At 28.0% G+C, this 22,718-nt stretch overlaps 4 protein-coding genes across 7 annotated transcripts; 3 read left to right on the forward strand and 1 right to left on the reverse strand.

Annotated features, from left to right (window-relative positions):
• Positions 1 to 2,825: 2,825 nt before the first annotated feature.
• LOC111027219 (protein cornichon homolog 4) lies at positions 2,826 to 7,557 on the reverse strand. Of its 2 annotated transcripts, XM_022305488.1 has the most exons (6): positions 7,436 to 7,557; positions 6,194 to 6,418; positions 5,074 to 5,142; positions 4,511 to 4,623; positions 4,299 to 4,439; positions 2,928 to 3,077 (listed from the first exon to the last, which is right to left on the reverse strand). In XM_022305488.1, the coding sequence occupies exons 2-6, from the start codon at positions 6,263 to 6,265 to the stop codon at positions 3,008 to 3,010; spliced, it is 465 nt and encodes a 154-aa protein (XP_022161180.1). In that variant the 5' UTR covers positions 6,266 to 6,418; positions 7,436 to 7,557; the 3' UTR covers positions 2,928 to 3,007. The 2 variants fall into 2 exon arrangements, with proteins under 2 accessions (XP_022161179.1, XP_022161180.1); XM_022305487.1 differs by lacking the exon at positions 7,436 to 7,557 and having other exon boundaries at positions 2,826 to 3,077; positions 6,194 to 6,579.
• On the forward strand, positions 6,569 to 9,878 carry LOC111027217 (Werner Syndrome-like exonuclease). Of its 2 annotated transcripts, none has more exons than XM_022305486.1 (8): positions 6,569 to 6,953; positions 7,319 to 7,397; positions 7,576 to 7,670; positions 8,633 to 8,771; positions 8,844 to 8,929; positions 8,999 to 9,143; positions 9,210 to 9,311; positions 9,398 to 9,878. In XM_022305486.1, the coding sequence occupies exons 2-8, from the start codon at positions 7,350 to 7,352 to the stop codon at positions 9,461 to 9,463; spliced, it is 681 nt and encodes a 226-aa protein (XP_022161178.1). In that variant the 5' UTR covers positions 6,569 to 6,953; positions 7,319 to 7,349; the 3' UTR covers positions 9,464 to 9,878. The 2 variants fall into 2 exon arrangements, with proteins under 2 accessions (XP_022161178.1, XP_022161177.1); XM_022305485.1 differs by having other exon boundaries at positions 6,569 to 6,874.
• Positions 9,483 to 10,121, forward strand: LOC111027215 (putative lipoyltransferase 2, mitochondrial). The gene has a single exon (XM_022305483.1). It carries the CDS (start codon positions 9,483 to 9,485, stop codon positions 10,119 to 10,121), a length of 639 nt encoding a protein of 212 aa, XP_022161175.1.
• A 3,005-nt stretch (positions 10,122 to 13,126) lies between these two features.
• LOC111027212 (DNA polymerase delta catalytic subunit) lies at positions 13,127 to 22,029 on the forward strand. Of its 2 annotated transcripts, none has more exons than XM_022305476.1 (4): positions 13,127 to 13,310; positions 13,399 to 13,521; positions 17,288 to 17,410; positions 18,352 to 22,029. In XM_022305476.1, the coding sequence occupies exon 4, from the start codon at positions 18,374 to 18,376 to the stop codon at positions 21,653 to 21,655; it is 3,282 nt and encodes a 1,093-aa protein (XP_022161168.1). In that variant the 5' UTR covers positions 13,127 to 13,310; positions 13,399 to 13,521; positions 17,288 to 17,410; positions 18,352 to 18,373; the 3' UTR covers positions 21,656 to 22,029. The 2 variants fall into 2 exon arrangements, with proteins under 2 accessions (XP_022161168.1, XP_022161169.1); XM_022305477.1 differs by having other exon boundaries at positions 13,402 to 13,521.
• The last annotated feature ends 689 nt before the right edge of the window (positions 22,030 to 22,718 follow it).

Below are 22,718 nucleotides of genomic sequence, written 5' to 3' on the forward strand. Positions count from 1 at the left end.
CAGATAGTAAAAATCAGTTACCTCTTACCAGAACAAACCGACTTTGAACTACGATCACGATTCAACGCTACCATACTTTATGAGGCTAGGAATAATAGATTTAAAATTATTTAATTACGTTGACACTTGACAGTTATTTTGACAGATGTCTTATTAACATACAGTACCAGTACCACCTATAGTTGAACAAATAAATAGTATAAGGGAATAGGTTGAGGACAGTAATGTTTATAAGGAGTTAAAAATAGGCAATCTTCGAATAGCATGCATGCGGATCTTGTAAATGTGTAAGTAGTAAGTGATTATCACTCATTAGTGTGTGCTACAGTACCTAATATAGTAATGTACCTATGCTCGTACTTTTTATGTATTTTTTGTCCATCTTACCGATCGACCTGATAATACCATAATGTTTCAGAAAACTGATCTCAATTTGTTAAAAGGTCTGCTGGAGATCGATCAGTCCAAATTTTGTGATTTCTGATTTTAATTCCGAATAATCAATGCTTAAAAATTCTTAAATTTTAGAATACTCAAACCAAATGTAGGTATAGAAATTGGGAAAGTGGACTAATGTCAACTAGATATCATAAACAATTCAAATCAGTTTTCAAAAATATTATAGCATTACTAGGTTGATCAGTATGATGAACAAAAGATTGGCATTGTTTGGCTAAAATAACTGATCACGACCAATCCCCTTAAGATGATCCTACCCACGCGTTCGTTGTCTTCGTCTTACCAACTTACGACATAACAAATTTTTATTCACTAGTTTGAATAATGTGCCGTTAGTTTTGATATTAGAGTGAATTTAAATATTAAGAAACTTTTTGGTAAGAACATAAGATGCTTAAGAGTTGGTGGATTTTCATGGATATTTTCATTTTCAAGCAAAATATGAGTAGGTATGTGAAACAGCACAAATCAAAAATGCTCATATTTCGCTTGACAACTAAAATATCTAAAAATCCACCGACGCTTAAGCATAGATAGTGATAGTTTTTCTTACCGAAAACATAGAAAATAGGTCAATTCACTCCAATATCAAAACTAACAGCTCACTATTGAAACTAGTAAACAGGAATGTTCTATATGTCATATGTGTGTAAGACTGAAACAACAAATGCATGGGTAGCGTCCTCTTAATAACGGTTCTATCCTAAGTAAATTCATGTTATACAGTATTAAAAAGTAGGAACATTTTTTTTAACAAGAATTATACAATCTGTAGTTTTTACCTTTGGGCACAAGAAGAATATGTGATATGATATTTTTTACATGAAAATGTGAGGGATAAAGCCATCCAGTGAGAGCACTTCCTATTTGTCCACCAGCTTCTTTTCAGTCGCCGTGGGGATTGCTTAGAATTGTGCGAGAAGCTACATTGGATATTAGGGAATTAGGATGATATGGAAGACGGAAGTCTGTTATGGAATCTTATGCAAAATGTTACTGCTACAACATGAACTGTTTTAATATTTAAATCTATGTGCAGAGTATAGTAGGAAACATATGGCGGGGCGTTAATAATTAATCTTAAAATTTTATTTTGAACAGTTTAGATTTTATTTAGATTGGTTTTTTAGCCATGTCCACATGGGCTCGATTAATGATTTGTATATGAGAAGTTAGGTGTGTTTGTTAAATATTAGTGTTTTGATTGAGCATAATCGTTCGTTTAGGGCGAGTTTTTTTGCTCTGATATGGGGCCCCCAGGTAAGGCGACGGTCAAAGGTTAGGCCTAAGTACTTAACCGATTGGGAAGAGGGGATTGATATGTTACCAAAGGAAACTTAGAAAGATTGAACGTAGCGTGAATGGATTTTGATTGGTTGACTTAAACTCGCCATTTATCATACCAGACAGACATTAGGTCCAGGTGGTTTTGAAGATTTGAAGAAACAATGTGTGGGTCTTTATGTACTGATGACCACATATAACATATAAATGTTTTTAAACTGTATACAGAATATTAATTGGTTGAGCTGTATAATAATACACGTCTTAGAAGCCGGGAATTTAGCATCTTCACAGAATGAGGTTTCCTAACTTGTTTAATCCCTAGAAACAGTTTTTTTTTTAAATTTGAAATTTGCAATAAACTAATATTTACTCTTGAAATACAAAGACTAAAAATGTTGCTACTAAGGGCAGCCTAAGTGTTTGACATATGTATAATTTGTTACTATAACACAGTGTTCAGTAGTCAGTATCTACTTGGTACAACAAACACTACGGAAAACTTATTATACAGTCTAAAAGTTATAGGTAACATACTTTTCAGATAATATATTGACCATACCATACAAACAATTCTGCTTTTTCAATTTTTATCAAAGGAACAAAAATATAATATTTTATTTTGCTAAAGTCTTCATAATTTAATTCAAAATATTCAATTTAAACATCAATACTTTATAGTCTTGAAAGTCAAATATTATTTACAATTATTGTTTAGTTATTATAATAAATACCTAAGTAAACAATATGTAACTTAATCCTAATTCTTATAATTCTTATAATATATCTAATATTCTTATATACTAATATCAATAAGTTAAAGTAATAAAATAATATGGTAATACATCAGTGATAAAAAATTACAACTAAAAATGTGATGAGTCATGTACATTGGATACAATATTTAATCTAATTAACATTTTCAATGTTAATATTACAAAAAAACTAAATCCATTTGTTATAGTAGGTAGAACTATTGATCTTATAATAAACAGAATAACCACAGATGGAAATATTTGAAAACCACATCTCCCAAGCCATTATTATATACCTACTATCCCATATATATTATAGGGAACATACCCATTATTGGTAGCAATAATCCAATTACCTCTTTTTGTACAGTGGTATAATATAGCACATATGTATATAATAAAACCAATGATTTTAAACTGAAGTGTGCATGTTATTAAAAAAAACCAAACAAATGTTTACACATAAAACAACTTAATATATTAAATGTTAGGACGTGCAAAAGTTAAGACTAGAATTTGTTGACGTGCTGAGGCGCTTCAGTCTCCAAGGGGTTGCCTTTAAGTATAGCTAATATCATGCTAAAATAAACAAAATTATTTATTAATAAAGTCATTTAGATGGTATCAATTAAAAACATCCTATCACCTATCTAAAATTCTAAAAGTACTTGATTATAAGAATTCTAAAATGTAAATGATTATACTTAATTAATTAATATAACAATTGAAAAAAATGTAAATGTATTGAACATTTTTAACATGTTAACTGCCATGCGGTCTCATGAATATTTATTATTTGTTCATTTTTCAGTGTCATTATAAATTTGTATGTATACTATTGAATTTGAAAAAAAATTAAAAATACAAAAAAAAAATGTTAAAATTATGTTTATACATCAAACAATTGCAATTTTTCCCGCTTCGCCACAGCGCATTTTCTAGATCAGCGGTTCTCAAACTTTTTTTTTTCGCGTACCACTTAAGTATATTATCAATCAGTCGCGTACCACTAATGGTTAAAAATAGAAGGATACAAACTTTATATAGTTTAATACATTTATTTTATATAAAAATGCAGTAAAATACTACGATATAGTTATTATTTATTTATTAATACAAATTTATTAGTGTTTGAAAATGAAGGTATGAATTCAATAACAAATTTTCTATGAGAACCATGGATTTGTAGATTTGATATTAACGATGAAATATCTGGTTCAGTGTTACTTAAGACCTTCCGTGTACCAACATGTAGTCTTTCGAGTACCACAGTTTGAGAACCGCTGTTCTAGATCATTATTGTCGAGCCAAGGAAAAGTGAATAATATAAATCCAAATTAATTTGAAGGCAGCCCGCGGCCGTATGGCCTCCTAAGACTGATATGGTGCGGCAGCCGGCGGTCTAAAAATTATCAATACCTAATTTTTTTAAACGAACGCAGGCGGCCGCATGGCAGTCAATGTGTTAAATCAGAAACTTAGAAACATAAAAAAATAATATTTATGAATGTTGATTCCCAAAGTTAATGGATTTTAAATATGACTTAACGTATGTCTCATCAAAAATTGTTTTAATTTATATTTTACCATACATACCTAACCGTATAAGAGTAAATATTAAATATTCTATATCACAATAATAATTTGAATAATTACAACACAATTTCTAACCCTAACAATTTTAAATATAGAAAGCCATAACCTTGGTATAAAACTATACCTAATTTTGAGATCTTTAAATTATAATAAGATCTTACTCAAAATAGATTCTATTTTAACAGTATAATAATTTTTACTTACAAATATAAATAGAAGAAAAAAGTAATGAGATACCATCCAGTAAATATTACAAAATTACGCATATGCTTTTTTAATTGGCCACGGTGGTGAATCTCTGTAGGATCAAATAATCCCGTATTTCCTCTGGGTACAGTGACAAACCTGTACAAATTATAAGGGAATAAATCTTTAACAAAATGTTGTCTAACAATTAATATGTATCAAATGCTTACTCATAAATGACCCATGCAGCAGCTGGTATGTTTACAAGGGCCATCCACAAATTGCTATCAGTCAAAAATCCTACTACTATAATTGTTTGTGCAACAATTTTTGGTCGTACCCACTGAAAAAAATATATTAGATATAATAAACATAATAACTAAAAAAATGAATTTTAAAATCATAAACAGTATGACATATGAGTGTTTATATTGAAAAAATAGAGAAAGGAATGCTATGAATTTTTACTAAAACCTGTATGTATCGTAAACAGATATCATGTCTTAAAAAAGCTCAAATTATTTTAATACTTTTAAGTTAATACAAATAAATACTTCACCTAAATTAAAAACTGACTACATAATCAATAAGTTATTAGTTATTTGTGTCATAGAAAAAAAAAACTAAGTATTAAATAATACAACAATATGGAGTTTAAATATTAGGTAGAAATAGACTCGAAACATAGGTACTTAATAATTATTACTCACTCAATACATAAGAATTGTATCTCATTGTTCATTATTTTTTTTTAACACTTTAAACTAAATAATTAATATGTAGGTATGCTTACAAAATTCAGTCTGTTACAACATTCTTGAGCATTTAAATAATCACATTCAAGATCTGACAATGTTATTATCTAAATAAAATATTTGCTAAGAAAAATAATAAGTAATAGAATACAAAGTATACAACAAAAATATAATGAAATTAACATGCCTTATTACTTACAAAAATTAATAACATAAAATAATAGAAAATTTTTAAATATATTTCAAAGTTTTCTCCTTCACTTTGTGAATCACGTATTTTTCTTCTCATACACCTTATTCAATTATTGTTCAACATATTTGAACAGATTGTACAATAAATAAAAAATATTGAGTCAGGTACCTAATTTTAATATAATATTAATAAAATAAATTGTTGAAGTTGGCAGACAACCATTTAACCACTGATTATTTAAGGTAGATACTCATGTACTATGCTACATACATTGTAAATTAATTTCATTAATTCTCTTTTGTTGTGAATTTATAAAGGTAATTAGCGGTAATTAGGTATAACAATAAATTTATAATTTTGGTTTTGAATAGATGAATATATTTGGAAACCCTGTTTTGTACAAATTTAGGTACCACCCACCTAAGTCATTTTAACTGAAATTTAATCTGAATCTCTTTTGCGGCTATTTTTAGAATTTTCTTTTCATGGGCTTCCACATACCATTACCTATATTATTTCTTTGATGCAAATATTCATTGTTAATAATAGTTCACTTTCGTCTAAATATTTCAAGCAAGTTCCTTTGCAATGAATTATGAGATAGTATAAATATCTAATCGAGGAACTTTTTGATCTTCAAAAAGCCATACAACTATGGCCAAAAATCACAAATATATAAATGTGCAAAACACTAAAAATACTGACAATGAAGTGTATAAAGCATTATATTATTTAATCATATCTACCAAATACTAATAATTTAATCAAAGAAATAACAAACTTTATTATAGGCCTAAACCTGACCGTGTATTTCGGCAAGGCATTACATTTTTAGTATACTTAATCATCAAATGTTGAGTGGGTAGCATAATTAAAGAGTAGATGCCTTATTAATCAATAACGATTTAAATACTATACTGTAAGCCATCCAATGCAGATGCACATGTTGGCTGATAAAAGGATACAGAGTAAACCATGAGAAATAACAACGCTCCAGTCATGAACATGGAAAATGCATAGATCAAAATTTCCCACATTATATTATGTGCTTTCTTTTGAGATGATTTTCTTCGGTGCACACTTAGAAATAATACAATACGTATGTTGAATAACTTCTAGACGCGATTCACAGCATACTTGAAAATTGCACCTTGAGCACCCGATGGTTAGTAAAATACGGAACTCGATGGCTAATGAAACATACAAACGTTTTCAAATCTCCAAGACAATATTGACGTGATACGAATTCGCGTATGAAAAGAAAATTACAAATATTGGTCAATAACTCAAAAAATTAAATATGAAATAAAACTTATAATACCTATTATACTATAATTAAAAAAAAACCGTGCGTTGATAAACTATTGTTTGGTGATAACACAGAATAAAACAACCGTGTTATCATCTATTCTGTGGTTTGATTGCCGGCATAGATAATATTGTTTATAGTTCTCTATAGTAAGTTCTATACAGTATACACTGCAGACAATTTTTCATAGACTTCACACAATTATACGTTACGGTCTAGGACATTTTCATAATATAGGCTGTGGCAGTGTGCCTTTAACAGTTTAATGTTTTTCAGAGAAGAGAGAACACAGTAATCAATAATTGGCACTATTTATATAGTATTTGGCAATATCGCGGTACGTTACATATGTAGTGTGTGGTGTGTCTAATGCACAGATCTATAACTATAGAAGCTCTGTTCAACAATATTAAAATGTAAAAAAATATTTTATATTCACAATGATTATATTTATATCAATATTAAAATTAATTCGATTTGATATTTTTATGGCAATATGTATTAACCACTATCATAAATAATAATGTAAAATATTTAGTTGATATTAATTTTTTTTTGACAATCATTTAGTACGTCAGTACAATCAGTTGGGACTAATAAATAATTAATATAATTTAACTGTATAGTAAATAATAGTTCCGTTTGATTATATTTCATACCTATAGAATTTATAACGCATACTAAAATATAATTTAAACAATTTCTGGATATAAATGTCGTGATTATGGATAAATAAGTAAATAAGTAATAACCTTCAATAATAATAATAATTTATTATTAGCCTGGAATAAAGATTTTTTGGAATTTGAACTATGGCAAACGAAGAGCGATACCTTCCATTGTGGATGACAGAAAAACAAGTAAGAACTATATACCTATCGAATCTTCCATTACTCACACGTCTATCATGTCCCCTGAATTGTTTAAAAACTTTCGTAGACTTCAGTTACATAACTTTCTTTATACCTTCAAATATACATTTGATTAAAATTTAGTTCACTGTACATTTTGAGTATTTTATTTTTTTATTAATGTCAGGTTATAAAAGAAACAAAAGAGTTTGTGCAGTTTGAAGGACAAATTAAACAGTGTATATATCCAAATATGTTAGCATCGTATGCAGAGGAAATTTTGTAAGTTTGATGAGTTTTACAACTCAGTGTACCGTAAATTTAATTTGTGCTTATCACAATGTTAGTATGATATTATCTATAAGTATAATTGGTACTGGTCTAGTTGACCTCCTCTAATCACATCTCTTATGTTTTTGATTTTCTATCCATTTGTTATAAAATGTATATGTTAGTTATAAGTAAAATCCATGTAGAAGAATGAATGATATAAGATAGGTACAACAGCGAGTACCGTATATAATAATATGGAGTACTTACCTTAGTTATTCAGTTGTTGTCATCACTGAAATATGTATAATATACTGAAAATACTGTAGTACTTAAACAAAAAATATTAATTTCTAACAAATGTTTAGTGATGATTCATTGGCAATAATATTTTTTTCAAAACGCAAATATTATTCATAAAACTAGGACTTGTCTTGTGACAGTTGACACTGAATGGTTTTAAATCTACTAAGAGATCGATGACAATGTCATTTAAGATCATACCGAGCAGAAAAAGGTGTTAAGACTAATAAGATTAATAATAAGGATACTAAGTAGTAAGTGTTAAAGTAAAGTTACCTACTATTTTTCACTTAGTTTATGGTTGGGCTCATGAACATCAGTAGACTTTTGTAAATACAAATTCGGAATTTTTACTTAATTTATCTATTTTTATTTTGGCCGCCTTAATTTTTAGTTTAAAAGTATAATCTAAAATATACAATATTAAAAATTTTTTTAAATAGTTTCCGTATTTTTTTTTTACTAATTATTGTTTATTTGATTAGAACATTGAAAACACGAGAGATGTAACTGAATGGCGAGGGAATACGTTCTTTGGGAGGGGGAGGGGTTACTAGACCAGTACCGTTTATTTATTGAACCTTGCGTTACCTAATGAGTTGTGAACTCACATTTATAGAATATTGATTTTTCAAGTTACAACATTTTATTCTTTTTACGTCTATGTTTAGGACCAAAATTGAGTCTAGCGAGATGTCTGAAATTGTTTATGGCTTTGATATGGAATGGCCAGTATCTTTTAACGGAAAATCAAAAAAAACTGCTCTTATACAAATTTGCACTGACCATTATACATGTTATTTATTCCATGTATGTGTTTTAGTATTTTAATTTTTTTATTGTTGGCGTATGATGTTAGTGATTTAAATTTATATAACATAGGTATATCATATCATAAATCTCCCATCAATATTTGTGCAGCTCATTAATCATCCAAAAGTTAGATGGTCTGGTGTATTTATTAAAAAGTAATTTTTTTCCCCTTGTTTTTCTTAAATAACTATTAATCAATTGCATTCTATATTTATTGTTTATAGTGATTTTTCAAAGCTTGCAAGAGATTTTGACATTGATGTTACTGGCGCTTTAAATGGTATTATTGATTTAGGAACTTACACAAACAACGTTTTGGATTTTGATTTGTCTACTAGATGGAGTATGGCCAATTTGGTTCGACATTTAGTAAGTTCATAATTGTAAGATATTGTATAGGGTAAATATTCATACTTAAGTATTTATTTTCAATAGCTTAAAAAAGATATTAATAAAGACTCAAATGTTCGTATTAGCAGTTGGGAAAACATAGATTTAGATCAAAATCAATGTATGTATGCAGCAACTGATGCTTTTGTAAGTGTAACTAAATATGAATGTAATATTATATTCAAATAATTCAACATTATCAATGGTTCTCTTAAAATTTTTCATTATTTTAGGTATCCTTAATATTGTATGAACATCTAAGAAGATTTGATAAAGAAAATGAACTCCAGATTAATTAAATTATTAAAATTAGGGCAAATGAATTACGATTCATGTCTTAAATTGCAAAACCATTTATCAGATTCCCTAAAAACATCAGCCATTGACAAATGTGGTTATCTCCTTATTGTAGAACATGAACCTGTTTATACGGTAGGTATCAGACAAAAAGACTACGATTCACTTTTACAGGACAATTTAATTAAACTGGGTGCAGAATTCAAACGTACTAACCGAGGCGGTCTAATCACTTTCCATGGTCCTGGACAACTGATTGCTTATCCAATTTTAAATTTAAAAACATTTAATCCTAGCATTCGGTGGTATGTTTCAAATTTAGAAACAACTATAAAAAATCTTTGCAATGAGACATATGGACTTACTGCAACTACTACATCTGACACCGGAGTCTGGATAGGTAATCATAAGATCTGTGCAATAGGTGTAAGATGTAGTCGTTATGTTACTACACACGGCCTTGCCTTGAATTGTAATACAGACTTATCCTGGTTCAAACATATTATACCCTGTGGCTTACATGGTAAAGGAGTTACCTCTCTTAGTGAAATATTTGAAAAAAATATTTCTGTCAACGATGTGTTACCATATTTTTTAGAACATTTTTGTAAATCATTTTCGTGTGCCATTGTAAATACTGAAATTGATAAAATAGCTTAGTTCAATGAAATAATAATTAATTAGAATTTAGAATGCTCGAATATTGTAAAAATTAGATTATTTGTTGTAGCATTTTATTAGTTTTCTTTAATTTTTTGGTTTGCATTACTTATATAATACACATGGTATGTAAAATTAATTAAACTAATATTTTTGTTTGTTGATATTTAAAAATGAATTACTTGTAACAACTATTTATGTAAAGTTTTTACAATCTGTTATTCCATTGTCCAGTGTTGTGTCAATAAATAAAACATTTGATATCTTCTGATTTCACATTATTGTTGAGAAAATTGTATTTTAAACATATCACAATTAATAACAATTTTTCAATAAAATAATAATAATTTAAATTTACCACAAATTATTACTAAAACTTATTTAATGGATCACCCTAAATACAGGTGTTATCTGAATTAAGTAAATAAAGAACAAATAATTTATGAAAATAGTGGACTAATTGTTCTACAACTGACAGTAGTTTTCCAAACATTACCTTCACTCAGTGCTGTATAAAGATAATTTATTAAATATCTAGATTAAGAAAAAAAAAAGAGCATTTATTATCCAGATAAAAAAAAGATAATTTTTTTGTTGTAATAGGTATTTATCACAAAACTAAGTGTATAAATTATATCAGATAATATTATGTAACACGTCTGAATTTCATCAGTCATGATTTATGTAACTTTTCTACGTTAAATAAATACTATTTCTGAAAAAAATGTTATATGTTTTTTAACTTAAGTTTAAAAAGAGAAAGGATACCTAGTTTTTAAAACACCACAAAATTTGGTACTAAAATTTAAAAATTATTTAAACTAGAAATTTTGAGTATAAATAAATGAATGGTTTCTTTTTTAATGGCAATAAGCCAATAAATAATAACAATAATGGTATTTGCATACCTATTTAAATAATTTATATAAATGTTCAGTATTTAAAATTCTGGAAATAATTTGATAGATTATGGTCATTGGTATACTAGAAATAAACTCCTTGAATACTTAATTATTGAACCTATGATAAAGATTATTATATTGTTGAAGACTAAAGTGTTTTGTATATTTTATATTCTTATCTTAGATGTTATAATATTTTAATACAAGACCGCAAAAATCTATTATTCAACTTATTTATTAGATTATTACTACGAATATTTAAAATATGAACTCAATAAATCGTATTATTTAAGAATGAAAAATATGTTGTATAAATGTATTTATTCATTTTTTTTTTTTTACAACTAATATACAATCTGTATCAATGTATCATTAATACAATAAGATAATTATGCTAAGAGTACATTCACAAGAAATAATTTGATAAAAGGAGCCACCCATTGATGACACTTTCTATGGTTAGGTAATAATTATTATGATTTTTTTTTTTTGATTTTTTACTGTAACAAATCACACCACTTGCGCGTCTTAGGGGATTACCTGGTATGGTAGCGGAGGCCAATTTTTTGATGAGTGGATTGGAATGAGTACTTAGGTGGTTGTGGAATCTTTTATAGTACCTAACATTTGGATTCCTGAGCTATTGTTTTTAGTTTTATACTCTGTGCGCCGAGAGAGCGCAAGTCCGCGGCGCATCCAAATGGAGGGAAAAATTTGAGGCGTAAGGAGGTGCATTTGTTAATTTCCTCAAATGTATCTATAAATCATAAATTACAATACTAATAAGTAATAATAAACTAATATATCATACAAGTGATAATAATAATAAAAATAAAAATGTGTACCAATTATGTATATTAGCTATTTTATAATCGGAAAATATAAAATACCTAATAATCATCAATTAAAATTTAATTGTATCTAGATATTTTAATTATTTATCTTAGATCACAGCTTAGATAACACGTTTCAAATTTTATCTGAATCAGATAAAAGATAAAAATATACCTATCCAGATAAAACAACACTGCTTTCAGCAAGGCTTCAGGCAAAGATGATTGCATAAAAAGTTTGGAACAATGATGCAGTTTAGTACCATGTATTTTTTAATTTTTGTTATTGATATTTGTTTTGGGGCACAAAATCAAGAATATTTAAAACCAAAAAAAAATGTTCCTCAAACAGACTTGTTATTTTGGTGTAATTAAGATTTAAACAGACACTTTTAAAATATTTGGTTGAATTAATTTCAATTTTACACAAATGTTGGGTCAAAAACTTTAAAAACCAGTGATTTTTACTTGAAACCAGTTTTTCGACCAACTCGATTTTGTTGTAGTGTAACTAATAAGAATAACTGAAAATACGTGTAATTTCAAGGAATGTTAATGCTAACATTTTATAAAACCCCAATTTTTTAAAAATATTTTGACTGAGCTGACTGTTTTTTTTTTTATGTATGTACACGTTACTTCAAATTTAGACAATATTAGATACTAAAACGAAGAATATAACAGGTTTAGTTATTTTGTTGTAATTTATAAATATTATTGGTGACCTGTGGGTACTTGAATATTTTAAAGTAGATTTATTATTATATTTTATTAACACAATGACATTTTCGAAAATACAATATTTTTGGCAAAAATGATTCAACCATATCGATATCACCAATTACTAAATACCAATTTAAAATTACTCTAATAGCAAAAATATAAAATATTATACTGATAACCAAACCCTCCTTCTAGTCCTTCTTTCAAAATTGTTATTCTTATTTTTAATAATTTTGTACCATTGAATTCAAATTTAAATCATGCATTATAGCCTACAGCACAAAACAATACAGTACCTAACGCACACAACTTATTTTCAGTAATTTAGTAGAGCAGTACTCACTTGCCCACTTTTTTTGATTTTCCTATTACTTTGAAAAATACTGGGAATTTTGAATTTTATCTCAGAGCCTAACCCTCCTGGTTGGCCGGTTGGAGGTTATCAAAAACTGAGAGTTGCAACTTGTGTTTATAACAAATTTTGAAAAGGTTTATGTGGTGAAAAGGGTTATCAACAGCGGTTATCAATATTTTCCCGCTTTTTTTAGGTTATTTTGTTGTCTGTATTCTGTTCAGTGTTCACTACTATTGTGTATTTTATGTTCATCATTTCCCTATTATATTTTAAAAAAGTCTTTCCTTAGATATACCTAATTCATTATAATTATTAATTATATTGCTATAGGTTATAGGTGTTACGTAGTCGGTCATCTGACTCAATAAACTTATAGGTACTCACGATCGGTTATGTCTAAATCGATTTGTTCAGTTTTGGAATTTGATACCTTAAACCTTGATCGGTTTCATTAATTTGATTAGCAGGCGGCTTGCACGGATGCACGGTATCGGTTTGACGATTTCAGTCTCAATATTTTCTGTTTCTAAGTCAATAATAACATTACAATACTGTCCGGTCGAATTGAACACTATATACAAGTAAACGTATGTATTAAATTGTATTTATTTTTGTATTTGATTACCTAAATTAATGTCGTAATCTTGTGCTTAGATGTTGTATATTAACCTAAATTACTTATATATTATTGTAATTTTCTAATAACAACACAATTTACTGATATAAGATTTTTTTAGTATAATTGAACTAGGTAATTTTATTAATTGTTAGTGTTTGTATTAATCCATTATATGAGCTTTTAGTCTAAGTTAGGAAATTCAAAATATTAAAATATCAAGAAATACTGTTTTCATAATATTTGCTTTAATAGTTATTAAGCATTTTTCATCCATACCAAGTGTTAGCTGTTCTATAATTGAAAGAGATAATGTCTGGTATTATTATATGAAAACAGTTGAGCATCATATTTGAAGGCAGTCAACTTGTTAATCTATCTCCAACAATTATCGCATTTTATTTTGAGTATACTGTTTATTTATATATAATTATTGAATGTACCCTAGTTTGCTTTTTAGTTTTATTGTAAATTTGGTTAAGATAAATGGTGTTAATGATATCTGTTGACTGAATGGCTGTGTATAATTTTTTAAGTGCATTATTGCTTTGAAAAGGAATTTTTTATAGTTTTAGGGTATTTAAATGTGGGGCACAATGATAACATAAATATACTTAACAGAGGAATGTTAAAGGAAGTGAGGAAAGTTGTTAGAGTTGTAAGGAAAATCCTTACTTGGAATGCATTGTCCTTGAAGTAGAGTACCCAAAAAATAATATACTTTGCACTAGTCCTAGTTATCATTATCAATTTAAGTGTTAACTATTTAGTTTGGGGTGCAATTTAATTATATTTTATGGATCAATCATCGTTTTTAAAATATCTTTAAGAAGATGATAAAAAATATTACTCAATCATTTTTTAATAGGTGATTTTGCTCAAAGATTACTTAAAAATCACAAAACAAAACATTTTACCTGAAAGCTTCTGAACTATCGCTCATGGGTTTGAAAGAGAACAAATATTGTACTATCATCCTTATCATAACTAATTTTATTATGTGAATTATTATACTTTTAGTCATTACAATTACATTTTATGCTTTGTTTTCAATTAAGATAAAAAGTAGTATAATTGGAGTATAGGAATTAATGATGTGTGGTAAAAAATTAAATAGGTTGAATAGATAAGCTTTAAGCAATTAAAAATATTTCGAGTCTTCTATAGCTATTAATAGGATGCAGAACACTCATCTATTTTTTCCATCTTACAAACATACGAAATAGCATTATAAGTAGGTTTGGAAAGCTGTAGGAGTTGCATATTTTTTTTTTTTTTTTTGATTTAAAGCAGACCAAGCTAGAATTTAGACCCATACAATGATGAGCTTAAAAATAGAAAATTTAAAATGCAAATTTTGCATATTTTGTCTGGGGAAATAGTACATAGGTATTTCTTTATTTTCATGTTCTTAATGTTATGCATATTTAATATTTTCTAAAAGAATTGATCTTTTTCTTTCTTAAGCTGTGTATTTTAATAATAATATTAAATTTAAAACTCAATATTATTTAATGTTTGTATTTATTGTTATTGTCCCAGTCAACAATTAATTAAACTAAAACAGTGGGATGTGCGACATTTTTTCTCTTTTTTAGCTCCTATAATTTCCGAGCACTAATTCTAAGTTATGAATATATCCAACGATGTAACATATTACAATTTTAAGATGTTAACTTTTTTTTAAATTGTAATAGGTATGATATCAATAAAAGTTTATGAGATGCCCTAGATAATAATATGTCTAGGGGAAGTAATGCTAACGCAGTCCCCCCTCTGGTCCTCGATACCACACGAAGAAAAAAAAAAAAAAAGATAATAATATGTCTAACCTTAAGATTTGTTAAGTCAAATATTCACTCTGATATTAAAGCTAACAGCATTAAAATGGTTCTGCTAGATGCAAATTTTGCTGTTGTATGTCTGTAAGGCGTGCACAATACAAATGGCTTTGTCTTCTGTTGGCTTTAATGTTGGTTAAAACTGCAGGAAATATTTTGTATTTTACCAAAACTACAAAATCATTATTTAGTTAGTTATTCACTCTCCCAATTTAATCATATCTATAACCTATATATTTTAACCATATTCATTAAAGGTGGGCAAGTTTATGAAAAAAATTACCTCGAGTTACGTACTAATTTAAGTCAACATCAACAAAATTAGGTTATAAGTTATTAAACAAACAGTTTATTTGATTCAAGAAATTTAGGATAATATGGAGACAAAATTAACTTAACTCTGTTCAAAAAAAGTTTTTTTTAATTTAACTCAACATTTTAAAATAATAATTATTCATTTCATTGAAAATTATTGTATATAGCGTGATTAAACAAAACAGTTATTCATTAATAAGTTATATTATATATTTTAAAATATGTAAATTATTATAATAAATACTTTAACTAGTTCAGACGTTATTAAGTTGATTATTGTTTAAAATTATTACCTAAGGCAATTAAGTTATCATCAAATAAACAAAATTTGATTTAAAAAGTTTACTTTCAAACTTATCAGTCATCATTAATAGACAATGACTTTTTTTATGTAATACATAAATTATTAATGTATAGCTTAGTTCTGTATTTTAAAATATTTTATATAATGAATGAAGAAATGTACCCATATTATTTGAGTAGTAATGTATGTTTTATGAAAAAAAAAAATTGGAGATTAATGATTTTAGGTTGGATGTTAACCTCATTGTAGTTTACTAATAAATATAGGTGTTCTTGCCCATACACAATTTGGCCCCTTGACTGACCCTGTCTTTTATTTCTTCATTCAACAACTGCAGTAAAACTTCGTTAAGACGCTCTCAAAGGGGAAATTATAAAACCGCGTACTATGCGGGATAGCGTTATAGGTGATATACGTATTATATATAGTGTACAAGTACCTGGGACTGGGAAAAATCTGAGTGTTAAGCGGGATGGCGTATTAAGCGAGAGTGTTTTAACTAAGTTTTACTGTAGTTAATTTTATAAGTATTATCTAAACTATTTGAAGCTTAAAAATTAAGTTAAATACTTTTTTTTCATTTAATCAGGTGATATATAATAATTTAAAATATGCAAACTAACTATAAATTGAATTAGACAAAATATTCTATAAATTGCTATTAAAACTATTGAATATATAATAATCAATAATATATTAATATCTAATACACAATTAAAAATAATCTTATACGTGAGTCTATAGTATTATAGTTGCTATAAGCTTGTATAGTATATTAACAGTTAAGAGGACACCACACCCGCATGTGTTGGCTCTGTCTTTCAAAGGTACAACATAGCAAATACTGTTTTGCGCGGGAAAACTTTTATCGTTCTGTGTTTGTAGTAGTGGCTCCAAAATGTCTGAACCTATCGAGTAGAAAATTATCTATGCAACAGCGTGCCTATATTTTAGATAAAATAAATACAATACAAGTTACTTGCTTCTAAACATTTTGGTTTTTTGTTTTTTTAATTTTCTTGTAAAAAATGATTGGATAGTGTGATTAAAAAAAAAGCACGCTGTTGCACAGATAAAGTTCTTCTTTTAGTGTTGTGAAAATTTGTTAATTCTACAACAAATATGGTCTGAGAAAAGTTGTCCCGCGCTAAACAGTTTTGCTATGTTGTACATTTGTAAAACGGAGACAACACATGTGGGTGCGGCGTCCTCTTAATTTAACCACATTCATTTATTTTATTTGTACCTATGGTTTATATGTATAATTTTTTTTTCAGGGTTGCTTATTATCGATGAACAAATTTCTGTGTTTAGCGTGCCATGTTAACTATTAAAGATGTAAACAAATTTATAAATGATAATATCAATTTAACAGCACAATCAAATAATTTACAATACAGGTCAGTATTATACTTAATCAAATATTTTATTTAACCTAGATTAAATTATGGATTATAAAAGTATCTAAACTGGTACTTAAATTTAGTGAAAATGTATAACAAAGAACAATGCAGTTGAAATTTAATTTAAGTAGGTATTGTTTTTTTTTAGTTTGAATTATTTTGGTATTTTGAGTTGTAACAGCTCTTTACAATTAGATTTTTTGTTTAGGCAAAACCATTTCTTTCATTCATATTTATTTTTAAATTATTTAAAATTATGTTATATCACATCATCGTAATGCATATTGAAGTTTATTTTAAGATATTTTTGTTTTCAAGTCCTTAGGATATTACCATTTGTAGGGTATTGTTTTTCTTATTTTTGCCTAATTGGTATTAATATTTAACAAATATGGGTTTCCATTACAATTACAGCGTATTCTAAAAATTTTAATTTTAAAAGCGCCAACAATTAAATGAATTTACTGTTATCCCTTAAATATATAAATATTATTTAAATGACTGTGGTTATCTTGTAACACATTTTACAAATTGAAAATTAAGTATTAACTCCATATAATGATGTTTGAATATATTAATTAGAACCACTAACAATTTATCTACAATATTATATATGTATTTTTTATTTTAATTAATTTTGTAAAAAAAAAGTCTAACCTATGCTATAAACTTCAGGAACTTATTGTCAAATATTTACTTTGTGGTTGGATTGAAAATTAGTTAAAACTTACCTACATAAATTCTATTTAGAATTAAACAATAATCTTTATTTATGTTGAAATATGTTTTAAATAAATTGATGTACAATACATTTCGAGTTAAGTACTTTATTTACACCATAATTACCTGGGTTAGATGAAATTTTAACTTTTTATTTAAATTAAAATTCATTCTGTACAACTCAGTAAACCCCTTTATTGAATTTATTTTTATTGCAGAAGTTTTTAAACCTCAAGAAAGATGTTTAATAAGAAAAGACCAAATTTGTCAGACAAGCAAGGCAGCTTAAATAAAAAATTTAAAGCTGAAGATGATGATGATTGTCCACAATCAATGTTTGAAAATGATCTTGCTATTATGGAAGAAATGGATAAAGAACTTGAATCGTCACAAGGTATATTGGGTGAGGGTCCTGACCAAGAAGACTCCAGTGCTTTGTGGAGTAGACCCCCTATGCAAGCGATTAATCCAGTTACTGAAAGTTTAGCTTTTCAACAACTTACTATTGACAATTATATTGGAGAACCAATAAAAGGAATGAGTGGTGCACAAACTGGTTTGGTTCCTATTACTCGAATGTTTGGTATTACCATGGATGGTAATTCTGTATGCTGTAATGTGCATGGGTATTCTCCATATTTTTACACCAATGCCCCTGAAGGATTTGGTCCCGAACATTGTAAAGAATTTAAAACACGTTTAAATGCAGTTGTTTTAAATGATATGCGTGGAAATCAAAATAGAGTGCAGGAACCTGTTCTTATGGTTGAAATAGTTAAAAAGATTAATCTTTATGGCTATCATGGCGAAGAATCAGAAAAATATTTAAAAATAACTATGGCTTTACCAAAATTAGTACCGGCAGCAAAAAGACTTCTGGAAAAAGAAACAGTATTACCTGCATTTTCTGGACATAATTATAGAATGTTTGAAACTAATATCGATTATGATATTCGTTTTATGGTAGATTTGAAAATTGTTGGTTGTAGCTGGATCGAACTTCCTGCAGGCTCTTACACTATACGTGATTCCCGTTCACAACTAAAAGGACAATCTAGATGTCAATTGGAGGTAGATGTTGGTTGGCAAAAAATGATAGCTCATGCTCCAGAAGGTGAATGGAGTAAAGTTGCCCCTTTTCGAATTCTCAGCTTTGATATTGAATGTGCTGGCCGTAAAGGTATATTTCCTGAAGCAGACAAAGATCCTGTTATACAAATAGCTAATATGGTACAAATAGAAAACAAAAGATTAATTAGAAATGTGTTTACATTAAATACATGTGCACCAATAGTCGGTAGTCAAGTTATAAGTTGTGAAAAAGAAAATACTATGCTTGAAAAATGGGCTGCTTTTGTTCGAGAATGTGATCCTGACATTATTACTGGATATAACATTAATAATTTTGATTTGCCTTATTTATTGAATCGTGCAAAACATTTGCACACCAAAAATTTTAATTTCTTGGGACGCATCAAAGACATACAATCTGTTATAAGAGAACAAGTTCTTCAGAGCAAACAAATGGGCCGAAGAGAAAATAAAAGTGTTAATATTGATGGAAGAGTTCCTTTTGATTTATACTTAGTGTTAGTGCGAGACTATAAGTTACGATCATATTCATTAAACTCTGTTAGTTATCATTTCTTACAAGAACAAAAAGAAGATGTTCACCACAGTATTATAACAGATTTACAAAATGGCACTCCACAAACAAGACGTCGTCTAGCAGTTTACTGTTTAAAAGATGCATTCCTTCCATTAAAACTTTTAGATAAACTTATGTGCTTGATTAATTACATGGAAATGGCCAGAGTAACTGGTGTTCCATTGGGAAGTCTCTTAACTGGAGGTCAGCAGGCAAAAGTTGTATCTCAATTACTACGTCTCGCACAAGAAAAAAATTATATTATGCCTACGATGGCTGGTGGTATGCAAGATGAACAATTTGAAGGAGCGACTGTAATAGAACCTATTAAAGGTTATTATGCTGATCCAATTGCAACATTGGATTTCACTTCCTTGTATCCAAGTATTATGATGGCCCACAATTTATGTTATACTACTCTGTTGACTCAAAAAACAATAGCCCTTTTAAACTTGTCTGAAAATGATTATACTAAAACCCCTTCTGGTAGTTACTTTTTGTCTAATTCTATACGGAAAGGATTATTGCCAGAAATTTTAGAAAATTTATTATCTGCTCGTAAAAAGGCAAAAACAGATTTAAAATCTGAGACTGACCCTTTTAAAATTAAAGTTTTAGATGGTCGGCAATTGGCTTTGAAAATTAGTGCAAATTCAGTATATGGCTTTACTGGAGCTCAAGTAGGAAAGTTACCATGTTTAGAAATATCAACAAGTGTTACCTCATATGGTAGAACGATGATTGAACGTACTAAGCAAGAGGTTGAACAAAAGTATTGCATAGCAAATGGTTATGAACATGATGCTGTAGTAATTTATGGAGACACTGATTCTGTTATGGTAAAATTTGGAGTGAAGTCTATTGAGAAAGCAATGGAATTGGGACGTGAAGCAGCTGAATATGTAACGACAAAATTTATAAAACCTATAAAATTGGATTTTGAAAAAGTTTATTTTCCATATTTGTTAATTAATAAAAAACGTTATGCTGGTCTTTATTTTACACAACCTGACAAATACGACAAGATGGACTGTAAGGGATTAGAGACAGTACGTAGAGATAATTCACCATTAGTGTCAAACATGATTAACACCTGTTTGCAAAAACTACTTATTGATAGAGATCCTGATGGTGCAGTAGCTTATGCAAAAGAAGTTATCGGTGATCTTTTATGCAATCGAATTGACATATCACAGTTAGTAATTACAAAGGAGTTGACCAAAAATGATTACACTGCAAAACAAGCTCATGTAGAGTTATCAATAAAGATGAAAAAAAGAGATCCTGGAAATGCACCAAAGTTAGGTGATCGTATACCATATGTTCTAATTACAGGTACCAAGGGTACACCAGCATATCAACGAGCAGAAGATCCTATATTTGTTCTGGAAAACAATATACCTATTGATTTTAACTATTATTTGGAAAATCAACTATCTAAGCCTTTGGTCAGAATTTTTTCTCCAATTCTTGGAGACAAAGCAGAATCTGTTTTATTAAAAGGCGATCATACTCGTAAAAAAGCTATGGTAACATCCAAAGTGAGTGCATTGTCAGCCTTCACAAAAAAAAGAGAAGTATGTCTAGGGTGTAAAAGTGTTCTGCCTACTAATGAGGAGAAAAATGCTCTATGTCAATATTGTATGCCAAAACAAGGTGAGCTATACTATCAGGAACGTATTAAAGTGAACGATCTTCAAGAAAAGTTTTGCCGCTTGTGGACTGAATGCCAGCGATGTCAAGGTAGTTTACATGAAGAAGTTATTTGCACTAGTCGAGATTGTCCAATATTTTATTTGAGGAAAAAAGTCCAAATTGACTTAACTGCTCAGGTGAAAACAATGGATCGATTTGGAAATCCAAATAATAAATAGAATCATAATAGGTAACATAAAATGTAACATTTTTTTTGTACATTTGTTTAAGCAAATTTTTTTATTGTTTTTAACATTTCATTATTATTTTGTTGAAAGTAATTTTATATTAGTTTCATAATTTTCAGTATTATATTATGATAACCACAAAGTGAATAATGATGTATCTGGTTTAAAATTTAGTATTTTTGTTTCCACATTTTTTTAAATTTAATTTGACAACAATGTCTTACAATTAAAATACTTAAGGTAATTCTCAAGACTATAAAAAGATCCTGCATAATGTTAACAAATTATTATGTAATTAAATACTTTATACTTAACTGTTTAAATGTAATAATTAATGTAAAATTATATTTTTTTGTATGCCAATTTAAATGATGTTGAGTATTCCTTAATTTATCTTAAATAATTCATAATTATTTGATTATTAGTTATTAGTTTATTACAATGCTGCCACTGATTACAGACTACCTAGAGTACCTATAACTACATAATATATGTGGTGTACTCTGTACACAGCCACGACATAATATTATGTACTACTCCAATATTTGATTATTACTACCCCATTTTATACCATATGTTACTACCTATCTATATTATAGAATATCTATTGTAATAAACTAATAAATTTATAAAATATATCAATTACAATCATATTACGTAGTACACCACTGCTATACAATATTATATTATCACAGAATAACTATTGAAATAGACAAATTATAGTCAAGCGTTCTTCAAAAAATTATAATAAAATAAACTAACTGATAAATAATGGGCAACTGATCTGTGATTAATAACTTTAAACTATCTATCATGAAAACAAATTTAACTTAGTTAAATAGGTTAACCAAGATGTATTAAATTAATTTTAATATAAATTTACCTTGGTGGTAACTGGTAACTTAACTTTAACTATCTACCCACTTATGAATTTTTTTCATGTAGCTATGTTTCAGTGCCAGATTTAATAGGGACAGCCCCCACAAGCTTTTTGTCCTTGCTATACACTTGTAGGTCGCAGTGGCATATTCCGCCCCCAAGAACCCTCAAAAAA

The sequence above is a fragment of the Myzus persicae genome, unplaced genomic scaffold (assembly GCF_001856785.1).
Source record: "Myzus persicae strain clone G006 unplaced genomic scaffold, MPER_G0061.0, whole genome shotgun sequence".
NCBI classification, from domain to species: Eukaryota; Metazoa; Arthropoda; class Insecta; order Hemiptera; family Aphididae; genus Myzus; species Myzus persicae.